Raw genomic sequence first — 15,261 nt, forward strand, 5'->3', positions numbered from 1 at the left:
TACCAACATTTGTTACTGTCTGTTTTATTTTAGCCATCCTAGTAGGTATGAAATAGTATCTAATTGTGACCTATTGTGCCTTTTTAGACTGTAGCATATTGAGATCTTACACCAGAAATCAGCACACCTGCTCTTCCAAGGCAGGAATACCTCGTGTTCTTTTCCCCTCTACCCTCTGCTAATTTGATTAGCTTATAAACCTTAGTTTCCAATTACAAGGCTGCTTAACATACCTTAGATAAGATTTTATGGTCATCTTATCTCCAGCCACTCTCCCTGTAACAGACGTTCAAAAACATTTTTTAAACTATCCATAGAACAATGCAGTCTTCTTAGTTCCTCCCCCCATACATGTAAATTATCAGCCGTTTGACTTACTGCATGGAAGTTCTCTACTGTAATCATGTATTCAATTTAAGGAGCAAGTTTTACTGTAAAGGAATATGTACAGTTTGGGTAGAATCAAATTGAAATCGCAGCCAGCTTGTTATAGGTGTGGAGAAACAGGTACTCTCAAATATTGTTAATGGGAATATAACTTGGTAGAAGGGCAGATAGCTCTTTAATAATATGTATCAAAAGCCTTAAAAATGTTCGTAAACTTTGACCCAACAATTCCACTTATTAGACATTATCCAGAGTGAAACATGTCCAACAACGGGATAATTATATATCCCGAGATTGGAATGTTGTACAACCACTGAAAATTGAGTAGACCTGCTTTTATTGCCCCAGGAAGACATTCATGATCTATTTTTAAGTGAACAAAACAGGGCATATATTCTGTGGTCCTATTTTTGTAAAAACAAAAAATATTTATATATGTCTACTCAGGCAAACAGTCTGGAAAGCTGACTTATCAAAAATGGAGATTTTTTGAAAAAGCATTTCTGATTTTTGTAATAAGAGAAAAAACCCCTATATTTTGAAGAAAATATTTGCTCTCCAAAAAGAACCTCCCTGTTTATTGGATGTAGGAATGTTCTACATGTATGAGTAACTTCCTTTTTCTACTGATTTGTTTATTTAGCATTCTGGGCCTGTCTTAAAGCAAGAGTTCTGAAATGCCAGTCACATCGTGGCACTTTATAAAAATGCTGATTCCTGGGTCTTACCCCTGGAGATTCTGATTCACTGGTGGGAAGTGGGAGCTCTAAGAATCTGTATTTTTTAGAAGCTCTCCTGGTGCTTCTGATGTGCAGCCTGGTTTGGGAAACTACAAAGTGATGTTGCATAGTGTGGCTGAAACTGGTTTCATTTAAGTGTCTGTTCTGTCACCGGCAACTTGTTTGTAATCTGTATACCAGCCTAGCCTTCTCCCTTTTCTCTGAGAATTCCTGTCACTCACGGCTCTGCTGAAGGGGTGGGCCCAGCCTCCATGTTCACATTACCTGCATGACCCCGCCTCTCCCTGCCACAGCTGACTAGACCAGAAGTGGAGTCCTGAACCAAGTTAGGCCGGGATGATTTTCCCCCCTAGGAATTTGGAACTGGGACCAAGACTAGAAGTCAGTCGGGAGTAGGCACCAACTAAGGATATTTTAGGCCTGAGGAAGCCATTTTCCACCAAATGTTCACTAATGAAGAGTCTAACTTAAGGGGGAGAGGGGTGTAAAAAGAAGCAGATGTGCAGACAGAAGTGTAAATAAGAGACCCAGAGGTGGAAGAGAGTCTTGGTTCCTAACTTCCAGTTCCTTGTACCCACCTCTTATGAGATCCGATCTTACCTCCTGCTCTTGGAGACTATAAGTTACTCCCAGTAAATTGCTTTGTTTGGATGAGTTTCTGTTATGAACAATTATAGAACCTGAGACTAAGATAACTTAAGCCTAGTACCCTATAGCATATAAAGAAACAGTCCTCAAACCTGCATTCTTATAGTCCAATTCTAAATAGTCCACGTCCCACGTGACTTTCTGGTCACACCCAGGCCTGTTTCTATTTCCTGAGACAAAAGTTAAATCCCTCCAATCAAAAAAGAATCACAATTTTTTTTTTAATCATGCAGGAAAGATACCATGACTGAATTATTTCCTTGATTTCTGTGGTAGGGCAAACTAGCTTATATTTCTGGTATTTGCTTTTTCCCAATCCATAGTCACAAATCCCACTCCTTTCTCCTTATTGGTGGAATAGAATATTAAAAGTAAAATAGTAATAAAAATAACAGTAATAAAATAGAAAATGTACAATGTTAAAGGATTTTCATTTTGATCTTCTTAACCCTATGAATACACAAGGATGGTGTTATCAGCCCATTCCTTGTTTGAGAAAACTAAGCCCAAAGAAATTAAATTCATTTATCAAATATTTATTGAGTGTCTGTTATGTGCAAGGAATATACTTCCCTGCTCTCAGGAGCTTATGTTCTAGCAGGGAAGGCAGACGAGCAGTCACCATAAGGTGATGTGCGGGTCGAGACCACATTAAGAACAGAAGAAGACTTGAGTAGAGAAGACCTCTATCCCTTGTGGCTTTAGCTATACCCACAGTTACCTAATTTGTCCTAAGTTCATGGTGAGAATCTTAAAAGAAAAGCTGAGGTACCAGGTGAAACTCCTGGAGGGCAGTCTTATTTCTTTTGTACCCCCACCCTACTTCAAACCCAAAGGGCTCAAAACTTAACACATTCTCAATGTTCTCATCCTTCACCCAAAAGAACTGCTCCTCTCATCTATTTTCTAACTCACTGTATTGTAGCACCACCAGATTTGCAAGTACCCCTCCTCTTCTCTCACCCTCCCACTTTCAAGTACTAAGTGCTGTCAGCTCTCCCTCCTTTATGCTCCCCATGCCCCCTGCTGGTGCCTGTTTTCCAGCCATCATTTCTTACTTGGGCCTTGGTGATAGGCTAACCAACCTCCCAGCTTCTACTCATCTTTACTGATTTCTAACACACAAATCTGATCATGCCATTCCAGCACTTTAAAAGTCATGATTCTCTATCTTTGAGGATGATAAATTTCAAAATCTTTAGCATGGCACAGAAACCCTTCTGCAAGGTGGCCGCCCAACCAAACACCTCTTCTGTCTTGTCCCACATGCAGCCTTTTCTCATAGGGTGTCTCATGTCTCTGCATTTTCCATTCCCTCTTCCTCATATGATCCTGCTCCCCTCTTCTAGGTGAACTACTTACTCTCTGTCCTTCAAAGCACAATTCAAATGTCTACTCTCTTTTCAAAGCCTTGCCTGGGACTTACGAATTAAGATGGCGGCATAAGCAGACTCTGAACTCATCTCCTCCCACGAACACAACCAGGTTACAACTATTTTTGGAAAAATTACCCTGGAGAGAAAACTGAAAACTGGATAAAAAGAACCCCCACAACAAGGGACAGTCCTGACTAAGGTGGAAGAGGCAGAAATTCCTACTGGAGAGGATAAAACCCATCTTTGGGAGCAGCGGAGCTTCTCAGCTGGCCAGGCAGGACCACCCTAAGGTATGCAGCCCTCCCTGGAGGAGTGAGGTCCTGAGCAGGGTCCAATACTGCTATAAGCATCCTTCAGACTCAGCCCAACTGAAATAGGGGGTCTTACTGTCTGGCTTTCCTGGCTATTAACTGCAGCAAGGATACCCCCAGAAAAGCTATCGGCCAAAAGCCCAAAAGACCCAGGTCTTAAAGGGCCCACATACAAACTCACTCATCGCAGCAAACTAAAATCACCAGAGGGAAGGCTGACTGTCCTTTGGTGAAACGAGACTCACCTGGTGGGCTCTGGGGGCGTCTTGGTGAGAGGAAGGACCTCTCCTGAGACTGAGACATTGGTGGGGCCATTGTTCTGAACTGGTCCAGGCGTGCTGACACAGACCCCGGTGGGTGCCATTGAGGTTTATCCCTGGGCCTGTTAGCCCAGGGGTCTGCCACGCCCACTAGAGCACAGATTTAATCCAGTTCAGCCAGGGCAGGCAACCCAGCCTAGGGACTGGCCCCACCTAACAGCAAGCCCTCAGGCTACTTTTCAGCCTGCATTGACTTGGTGCCTTGGTCCTCTATAGGCAAGCAAGGGTGTCTGCCTCTGTGGGGCAGGGCCTGTGTGAGGACCAGGTGAACTGTGGGGGACATTGGTGGAGTGTGGCGTCGGGGTATGCTTCAGGGGGTTGAGAAGTTTGCATGGAACAGGACTGTGTTGACAGTGTGTGTGATCCTGTTGGGGGTGAGGCTTATCAGTGGCAGAAGACCTGTGCTTCACAAATAGCCATAAAAAGGATCAGCCCCACGTTCCAAAACCTGAAACAATTGAGTGTTCCTGTGCCTAGGGCCAGCCCCACTCAGCTGCACTCCTAAGAGAACTGACAACAGCCTTGTAGGCCTGAGGCCTATAGCAACTGTAAACCCCTGAGCCTAGCAACCAGCAACACTGGGTACCAACCCAATTAAGAGGAAAACTGCAATAGGAGTGTGCTGATAGACATTGTAGCCAACAGTGCTGAGGCTCCCCAAACCGGATTTAAAAACAGCTGGCCAGGGAAGGAAAGACCAGACTCCCTGGGTACCTGCAGTGGGAGCAACCCTGCCACAGCAGAAGGACACAAGTAGCCCACAAAGGGGTCACTGCTGGATCTCCTGGACTGGTGACAAGAGGGAAGCACACTGCTGGGCCTCATAAGGCATCTCATACATAAGGCCACTTCTCCAAGATCAGGAGACAGAGCCAACTCACCTAATACATAGAAATAAGCACAAGGAAAGCAGCATAATGAGGAAACAAAGGAATACTTTCCAAGCAAGGGAACAGGACAAAACCGCAGAAAAAGGACTAAATGAAACAGAAATAAGTCACCTACTCGACAGAGTTCAAACAAAATATCATGAGGACACTCACAGATATGGGGAGAAGACTGGATGAATACAGTGAACACATCAGTAAAGAACTGGAAGGTATAAAAAAAAATCAGGAATGAAGAATACAATACGGGAAATGAGAAATTCACTAGAGGGACTCAATAGCAGAGTAGATGATGCAGAAGAACGGATCAGCAAGCTAGACGAAAGACTAGAGGAAATCACCCAAGCAGAACAGAAAAAAGAATTAGACAGAACGGGAACAGTCTAAGGGAACTCTGGGACAATATCAAGCATGCTAACATTTGGATTCTAGGTGTCCCAGAAGGAGAAGAGAGAGACAAAAGCACAGAAAATTTATTTGATGAAATAATAGATGAAAATTTTCCTAATCTGAGGAAGGAAACAGACATCCAACTTCAGGAAGCACAGAGAGCTCCAAACAAGATAAGCCCAAAGAGGCCCACACCAAAACATATTGTGATTAAAATGTCCAAAATTAAGGATAAAGAAAGAATCCTAAAAGCAGCAAGAGAAAGGCCACAAGTGACAAATAAAGGGAAGCCCATCAGGCTATCAGAGGACTTCTCAGCCGAGACCCTACAGGCGAGAACAGAATGGCACAATGTATTTAAAGTGCTAAAAGGAAAAAACCTACAGCCAAGAAGATTCTATCCATCAAGGCTGTCATTCAGATCGGAAGGAGAGATAAAGAGCTTCCCAGATAAGCAAAAATTAAAGGAGTTTATTACCAAGAAACCAGCTCTACAAGAAATGCTGAAGGGACTTATTTAAGTGGAAAAGCAATGACCACAAATAGAGATTTTAAAAAATTATCAAAAAAACAAAACAACAACAACAACAAAAAACAGGCAATAAAATCACTTGGAAAGGTAAAAATATAGTAAAGCTAGCAGATTAACTACCTGTGAAGATGATATGAAGATTAAAAGACAAATGTAGTAAAATCACCTCTTTCAATGATAAGAGAGTAACGGATGGACACACACTAAACAAGAGACAATATATGATTTGAAAAACATAAAATGTGGGAGGAGGGGAGTGAAAAAGTAGAGCTTTTAGAAAGAGCTCAAGCTAAAGAGTCTATCAACTCAATATAGACTGTGATATACATAGAGTATTAAATAGGATCCTCATGGTAATCACAAATCAGAAATATATAATAAGCAAAGAAAAAAGTAAGACAAAAGAAATCAAGTGTATTACTAAAGATAGCTATCAAATCACAAGGAAAGAGAGCAAGAGAAAAAGACAGGAACAGAGAAGAACTACTAAAACACCCAGAAAAAAAAAAGTAACAAAATGGCAATAAACACATATTTATCAATAGCTACTTTAAACGTCAGTGGACTAAATGCTCCAATCAAATGCCATAGGGTGGCCAATTGGATAAAAAAAACAAGACTCATGTATATGCTGCATACAAGAGACACACTTCAGAGCTAAAGACACAAACTCAAAGTGAAAGGATGGAAAAAGATATTCCATGCAAATGGCAGAGAAAAGAAAGCAGGAGTAGCAATACTTATATCAGACAAAATAGACTTTAAAACAAAAACTGTAACAAGAGACAAAGATGGGCACTACATAATGATAAAGGGAACAATCCAACAAGAAAATATAACACTTGTAAATATCTATGCACCCAACATATGAGCACCTAAATATATAAAGCAATTATTAACAGACATAAAAGGAGAAATAGTCAGTAACACAATAATAGTAGGGGACTTGAACACTCCACTTACACCAATGGATAGACCATCCAAACAGAAGATCAATGAGGAAACACTGGCCTTAAAGGACACATTAGACCAGAAGGACTTAGTAGATATGTACAGAACATTCCATCCAAAAACCATAGAATACACATTCTTTTCAAATGCACATGGAACATTCTCCAGGATTGATCACATGTTAGGACACAAAACAAGTCTCAACAAATTTAAGAAGATCGAAGTAATACGATGCATCTTTTCTGACCACAAAGGTATTAAAATAGAAATCAACTACAGGAAGAAAACCAGAAAAGCCACAAAAATGTGGAGATTAAACAAAATGCTACTGAACAACGATTGGGTCAATGAAGAAATCAAAGGAGAAATAAAAAAATTCCTGGAGACAAATGAAAATACAACATGCCCAAATCTGTGGGATACAGCAAAAGCGGTTCTAAGAGGGAAGTTTATAGCAGTTCAGGCCTACCTCAACAAAGAAGAAAAATCCCAAATAGAGAATCTAAAAGCACACCTAAAGGTACTGGAGAAAGAACAATAAACAAAGCCCAAAATCAGCAGAAGGAAGGAAATAATAAAAATCAGAGCAGAAATAAATGAAATGGAGAGTAAAAAAAATAGAAAAAATTAATGAAACCAAGAGCTAGTTCTTTGAAAAGATAAACAAAATTGACAAATCCTTAGCTAGACTCACCAAGAAAAAAAGAATGCTCAAATAAATAAAATCAGAAATGAAAGAGGAGAGATTACAACGGACACTTCAGAAATACAAACGATAATAAGAGAATACTATGAAAAGCTATATGCCAAAAACTGGATAATCTAGAAGAAATGGATAAATTCTTAGAAACATACAACCTTCCAAAATTGGACCAAGAAGATGTAGAAAATTTGAATAGACTGATCACCAGTAAGGAGATTGAAACAGCAATCAAAACCTCCCAAAAAATAAAAGTCCAGGACCAGATGGCTTCCCTGGTGAATTCTACCAAACATTCAAAGAAGACTTAATACCTATCCTTCTCAAACTCTTCCAAAAAATCAAAGAGGAGGGGAGGCTTCCTAACTCATTCTACGAAGCCAACATTATCCTGATACCAAAACCAGACAAGGACAACACAAAAAAAGAAAATTACAGGCCAATATCATTGATGAACATCAATGCAAAAATCCTCAACAAAATACTAGCAAATTGAATACAACAATACGTTAAAAAGATCATACATCATGATCAAGTGGGTTTCATTCCAGGGATGCAGGGATGGTTCAACATCTGCAAATCTATCAATGTGATACACCATGTTAACAAAATGAAGAATAAAAATCACATGATCATCTCAATAGATGCAGAGAAAGCATTTGACAAGATACAGCATCCATTTATGATAAAAACTCTGAATAAAATGGGTAGAGAAGGAAAATACCTCAACATAATAAAGACCATATATGACAAACCCACAGCAAATATCATTTTCAATGGAGAAAAACTGAAAGCTATCCCTCTAAGAACAGGAACCAGACAAGGATGCCCACTGTCACCACTCTTATTTAACATAGTATTGGAAGTCCTAGGCAGAGCTATCAGGCAAGAAAAAGAAATAAAAGGGATCCACATTGGAAAAGAAGAAGTGAAACTGTCACTCTTTGCAGATCACATGATTTTATATGTAGAAAACCCTAAAGAATCCACTGAAAAACTTTTAGAAACAATAAAGGAATACAGTCAAGTTGCGGGATACAAAATCAACATACAAAAATCGATTGCATTTCTATACACTAACACCGCTGTAGCAGAAAGAGAAACTACAAATACAATCCAATTTACAATTGCAACAAAAAGAATAAAATACCTAGGAATAAACTTAACCAAAGAGGTGAAAGATCTGTACACCGAAAACTATAAAACATTGTTGAAAGAAATCAAAGAAGATGCAAAGAAATGTGAAGATATTCCGTGCTGTTGGATTGGAAGAATTAACATTATTAAAATGTCCATACTTCCTAAAACAATCTATAGATTCAATACAATCCCTATCAAAGTTCCAACAAGATTTTTCACAGAAATAGAACAAAGAATCCTCAAATTTATATGGAACAACAAAAGACCCCAAATAGCCAAAGGATTCCTGAGAAAAAAGAACAAAGCTGGAGGTATCACACTCCCTGATTTCAAAATATACTACAAAGCCATAGTAACTAAAACAGCATGGTACTGGCACAAAAGCAGACACAGAGATCAATGGAGCAGAATCGAGAGCCCAGAAATAAACCCAGATTTATGGACAGGTAATAGTTGGCAAGGGAGTCAAGAGCATAGGATGGAGAAAGGAGAGTCTCTTCAATAAATGGTGCTGGGAAAACTGGACAGCCACATGCAAAAGAATGAAAGTAGACCATTCCCTTACACCATGCACAAAAATCAACTCAAAATGGATTAAAGACTTGAATGTAAGACCCGAAACCATGAAACTTCTAGAAGAAAACATAGGTAGTATGCTCTTTGACATTGGTCTTAGCAGCATATTTTCAAGTCCCACGTCTGACCGGGCAAAGGAAACAAAAGAAAAAATGAACAAATGGGACTACATCAAACTAAAAACCTTCTGCACAGCAAAGGAAACCATCAACAAAACAAAAAGACAACCTAACAATTGGGAGAAGATATTTGCAAACCATATATCAGATAAGGGGTTAATATCCAAAATATACAAAGAACTCATACAGCTCAACAACCAAAAAACCAACAACCCAATTAAAAAATGAGCAAAAGATCTGAACAGAGATCTCTCCAAAGAAGATATACGGATGGCCAACAGGCATATGAAAAGATGCTCAACATCATTAGCTATCAGGGAAATGCAAATCAAAACTACAATGAGGTATCACCTCACTCCGGTCAGAATGGCTATAATTAACAAGACAGGAAACAACAAATGTTGGAGAGGATTGGAGAGAAGGGAACCCTTGTTCACCGCTGGTGGCAGTGCAAACTGGTGCAGCCTTATGGAAAGCAGTATGGAGTTTCCTCAGAAAATTAAGACTAGCTCTACCATATGATCCAGCTATCCCACTGCTGGGTATTTATCCAAAGAACTTGATAACACAAAGGCATAAAGATACCTGCACCCCTGTGTTCATTGCAGCATTATATACCATAGCCAAGACTTGGAAGAAACCTAGGTACTTATCAAGGGACGAATGGATAAAGAAGTTGTGGTATTTATACACGATGGACTACTACTCAGCCATAAGAAATGACAAAATCCGGCCATTTGTGACAACATGGATGGACCTTGAGGGTATTATGCTGAGTGAAATAAGTCAGAGGGAGAAAGTCAAATACTGTATGATCTCACTCATAAGTAGAAGATAAAAACAACGACAAACAAACACATAGGAATGGAGAATGGATTGGTGGTTACCATGGGGGAAGTAGGGGTAAGCACAAAAGGGTGATGAGGCTCATATGAGAGGGGATGGACTATAATTAGTTTCTCGGTGGTGAACATGATGTAATCTACACAGAATTCGGAATATATTATGGTGTACATTTTAAATATAAACAATTTTTATTTGTCAATTATACCTCAATAAAGCTGGGGGAAAAAAGAAAAAAAAAACTGAAGAGCTTCATTTATGGGATTTTATAGACTTTGCGTAAAGAAATATTAGTTGATGGAGAAGCTAGACAGAACAGCAATCTTGGCACAGAAACTTAGTATGAAATAGAATATGGACTCTTTGAAATGGGCAAAATTTTTCAAAGTTCAAAGAAAAGTCCAATTCCAGAAACTTGGCAGCTGGAAAACAGCTTATTGAACTCTGAATGAAGACATTATTATAAATCTCATTACATGATTTGATAATTTTGACATTTGTGAAAGCCCACTGACATAAGTCTTGAATTGCACAAAGTCAAAATTCTCCACACAAAATAAGCTGGATGGAAAATTTTATCCTAATTTTGCTCTGATTGCCATTCTTTAGTTTTAAGTGACAGCAGTTGTTTTAAAAGTATAAGTGGAACACTGAAAATGCATTTAAAATTTTCCTTTACGATTAAGAATTAAAGTCTGTGTCACATAGCTTTACACACACACAAAATAAAAATAAAGCCTTGCCTGAATCCCCAGGCACCCCGTCCTCTAGCATTATTCACATTATGTTGTAATCATTTGCTCACATATCTGTCTAGGAGAGGACAATTTCTTCCTCCACACCTAGAGAATGCCTGGCACATAAAGTAGCCAATCTTTAATGAGTGAAGGAATGAATAAGTAGGCTCAGCAGTGTTCTCAGGGACTACCACAGAAGGGGCAAGACTGCCTTCCTGACACGACTTCCACTCGAGTGCTGTAGCCCCCTCCTCCCATGTGCCCAGCACTATGTTTGTGCTTATGCAGGGACGTGCCCTTTGAGGAAAACACAGCAAGTAGGAAAGAGGGAGAGCGTCTGAGCTCTAATTTTAAGAGTGGATCTGCATTCACCTTCGGAATAGTTCCAATTGTCAGGGAGTAAATACAACTATTCTTAAACGCGATATTCTCACCAATGCCCTTGCTGAATGACAGTTGGGCTAGAACACTTGGGGAAACCTCCAGACGACTAGGGGGTAAATAATTTTATCACAGTGCCAAAATTTTCCCATTTAAACAGCTGAAGTTTGCCAGGAGTGAGGGCTCTGTAAATATGTGTAAATCGATCCAACCTATTTCCGAGGGGGGCCTGGGATATATAATCAACACTGACAAACACCTTATGGAATCTACCAGCAGCTGAGGGCTCAAAGCATCTTTACTGCCTCCCTGGAAGGCCAGACCGAGCGGCTCTTGGACACTTTCTTTGGCCCCCGTCCCCTCCCGGGACGTGGACGTTATCCCGTAGAGATCCAGCCCGGCCTCCGGCGCCTGCCCGGGCCTGGGCGGGCGGGGCCCGCCACGTGGAGCGCAGACGGGATTCTCGGAAGGCGCCTACGCAGTTGCCGCGGCGCAGCTCCGGGCCGACTCCTCGCCCCACGTCAACAGCGGTGGCCCCGCGGCCTGGGTTACTCCAACGCCGCTGACGTAACGTCATCTTGCGGGACGTGGACGGAAGAAAAAGGCGAGCAAGCCGGCGCTAGAATCAGCCGGCGTGGAGTGTGGGCAAGACGGCTGCACCGAGCAGTGGCTGGACCGGGCGGCGGCGGTGAAGCAGGTACGCGGCTAGCGGCGGGGATGGCGGGGATGGCGGCAGGCATGGCGGGGATGGGGAGGCGCTGGTGCCTCTGCAGGGGCTGATACGGCGCCCGGGCCGACGCGAGGGAAGGTGTGCACGCCGGGCCGTGGGCGACCGAGGGAGCTGCGGGGGTGCCGCCCCAGCAGGAGCCGGGGGTCGGGGGGCCGGCCGGCGAGTGAGTGTGGGCGCGCGCCGGGGGATGGCTGCGGGCTAGGCCGCCCCGGGCACGCTGCAAGGCCCCGGCGCGGTCCCATATGCCCGGGCGTGGAGGCCCGAGGGTCTGCGGAGGCTTCGGGCGCCCGACCTCTCTGGCCGCCCTGTGGTACACCCAAATGGAGGAACTGGTCCAGGTGGAGGCTTGAAGACTTGGCGGACCCCTTCTCGGTCCGGGAGTCAGGAACCAGCTTCCAGTGCACCTGCATCGGTGGTAGTGTTTTACCCCGGTTTGTAACTGGCCACACGCCGACTCTCGGGGACATATGGGTGCCGTCCCCCCGCGGCCCGCCTGGGCATTCATGATCCTGTCCCCCAAACCAGGCCCCACGCAGCCGGGGGATTCACTAACGATGCAGTGTGGCATACGGTCTGTGAATTCTAGTTCCTCTCTGGCACATCAGGGCGTACCAAGATCGGTCGCCCCGTGCCCCGCTCCCCCCCCAGTCATTCTTCCCTGCTCTCGCCGCTAGGAGTCGGTGAGATTCACATCGCGGCTTTGTTTTTAAGTGGTGAACCATATACGGAGTCCGTGTTCGGGGTGAAGTTTCTTGGGACTAAAGTTCAGTTCTCTGTTCAAATCAGTAAGATAAGGACTTTCTGTTTAGAACCTATGAAGAGATACTTGACATCCTGAGTCAAAACAGGGAAAGGTTTTTCTACTGATGACATTGAGCCTAGACTCAGACACACAGACCCTTTGCTCCCTGGAATCAGCTGTCTGCTTTTTTGAGGGCACTATAAACTCTGGCAGGATGAACCATCCATTGCAGTGAAGGAGGAGTCAGTCAAGGCAGCGTGGTACAGGGGAGAGGCCAGGAGGCTTGGTTTCTAGGTCATTCTTCAACCTAATAATAACTTAGTGACATTAAACATTCAGAGTTTTCAGTTACTCTTAGATAAGAAGGGGGTAAACTGTCAATAAGTATAATTTGTGATTATACCATCAGAGAATATTTATTGAATTCTTTGTGCCTGTGACAGGTCCTGAAAAGAAAGAAAGAAACGGTTGTAAGTCACCATCAGTGGCTAAAAGACAGGAGGAGGAAAACTGACATTTACTGAGCGTCTGTTGTACCCAGGCATTCCATGTGTTGTCTCATTTAATTCTCACAGTAATCCCCTGAGGTCCTCTTACTGTCATTGTCCCTGATGTACAAATAAGGAAACTGAGGCTTAGAAAGATTAAGTAACCTTTCAAAAGGCAAACAGCTAGCAAATGCAGAGCTCAAATGCAAATCTGTCCAACCAGAACCCATTTTCCAATTTACCGTGCTGCCAGTGGGAAGTTTATAATCCAACTGGGAAAAGCAGCAGTAACACAACCAGTTAAAAGCTAACCTGTAGGATTACGTCCAACTTTGAATGCAAGAGTTGCTGAGGAACATTGTGAAGGAGATGGAACTAGAATTTTAGTGTCACTATTTGAGTATTTTATCCTTTTGGCTCTTCTGTGGGTATTTTGGAGAATTCACATGTAAATAATTGTTTAACAACAATTTCTGAAGAATTTAGGTAAGCAACAAACGTAGACTATGGGCTCATATGGGCTTCATTGTTATGCAAACAGTTTTCTCTTGGGACCTTCCAGACTGGCAAACACTGAAGTCAACAAAGACAGCACTTAACACTTTGTATTGCCTGTTAGATGCCATATCTTTTACAACAGATGTATCCTGCCAGTCTCTTCTCTTCCCTTTCGGTGCATTTTGCAGTATAAATTGAAGAGCAGTACATGCCACTTCTTGTTCTTTACTATGGGGCTAAATGCTAGTCTTTTGAGGCACATATAAGAGGTTTGGAATATGTCCACCAATCCGTAGAGCAAAAGTTCAAAGGAAGCCTGTAGGGAAAGAAGGGGCAGTGTTTTTCTTGTCTTTCGAAAACAGCAATTTCCCTGTAGCATAAAAGGTGCAATAATGAGGGGTCGGCCTGGTGGCATAGTGGTTAAGTTCATTCCCTCTGCTTCAGCAGCCCTGGGTTGACAGGTTTGGATCCCTGGCACAGATCTGCACACTGCTCGTTAAGCCATGCTGCGGCGACATCCCGCATAGAAAATAGAGGAAGATGGGCACAGATGTTAGCTCAGGGCCAGTCTTCCTCACCAAAAGAAAAAAAAGTTACAATAATGAATGGCTTATACTCTGTCTCTGTATATGAAGGAGCCCCCTACATTTTTGTGAAATAAACTATTCTATGTCTAAAGCCTCAAGTTTGACCTAGGCGGGGAAAATGCCCACAACCACCATGTTCTCACCTCCACGTACTCCATGGGATATGCCGACTTGCACTCCTTCCCAAGGATACAAGGGTGTGCTTTTGATTCCTGCGGATGGCAGGAAGAAAGACACGGCAGCAGCCTCTGGCCTTCCCTCCCTCTTCTCGTATCAGCAAGGATCAAGCTGACATTTCACATATGTGGGTTTCAGAGTTCTGTTGGGAGGTGATAGCAGGAAGGTGGAGATGGCTGCTTATTGGATGTTGGATCTGTTTGTGGTCTGTCGGAGACTCTTTAATGGTGTCAGAATTGTAGTGAAGATTCAGTATCCATACGTAAACATTATACCGTAAAGATTTTTTTGTCACTCAAAATATTCATAATCCTTAATTGCCATTTGCTTTCGTAAAAACTAAGACGGTCCTAGGAAAGGAAGGGTAGAGTTGGAGCCTGGGAAGGAGAGATTTGTTTTTCTCTCTTTTCTATATTCAGAGGAGGTGGGAGTTTCCCCAAAACAGAGGAGTGTGGTGCAGGAAGGTCAAGTTTTTAGACTTGAGTGTGGGGAAGTGGAGGGAAATAAAATAAATTGTCTAGTATTTTTCATCATTCATTTTTAAAAAACACATTCTGCAGATACTTTGCTCAGTCACCGCATCGCAGCATGTTGAGTCAAGTCTACCGCTCTGGGTTCCAGCCCTTCGGCCAGCGTCTCCTGCCTTGGGTCCAATCTCCAGGTCTCTCCAGATCACGTATGTACCATAGGAAACTTATAAGGATGTGGGAAGTTTGGTAGAAGTGTGTTTCAAACAATGTTCTAAAGGAGGAAAAAAATGTAATTTGGTAGAATTGGACAAAGACAGTAAGCAAGGAAGCAGCCTACTGGTGAAGTGTTCTAAGTGTTTGTATTTATCAATAAAGTGGAACTTTTGGAGGTGATAGATAGGTTTATGACATACATTGTGATGGTGGTTTCACATGTGTATACTTATCTCCAAACTTATCAAATAGTATACATTAATTTTGTACAGCTTTTTGAATGTCAAATAACAAAATTTAAAAATTTTTTTTAAAATA

General features: G+C 42.2%; 1 protein-coding gene across 2 annotated transcripts in view; it reads left to right on the forward strand.

The window, feature by feature from the left end:
* The first annotated feature begins 11,510 nt into the window (after positions 1–11,510).
* The window catches only part of ALDH18A1 (aldehyde dehydrogenase 18 family member A1), a 44,281-nt gene continuing 40,530 nt past the window's right edge, over positions 11,511–15,261 (forward strand). Inside the window, exons 1-2 of one of the 2 annotated variants that reach the window (XM_014858436.3) lie at positions 11,511–11,735; positions 14,821–14,936. In XM_014858436.3, the coding sequence (XP_014713922.1) occupies positions 14,849–14,936 (88 nt within the window). In that variant the 5' untranslated portion in view covers positions 11,511–11,735; positions 14,821–14,848. The remainder of the gene's footprint in view (positions 11,736–14,820; positions 14,937–15,261) is intronic. The other variant, XM_014858437.3, reaches the window with a different exon arrangement.

Source organism: Equus asinus, chromosome 2 (assembly GCF_041296235.1).
Source record: "Equus asinus isolate D_3611 breed Donkey chromosome 2, EquAss-T2T_v2, whole genome shotgun sequence".
In the NCBI taxonomy this organism is placed as follows: Eukaryota; Metazoa; Chordata; class Mammalia; order Perissodactyla; family Equidae; genus Equus; species Equus asinus.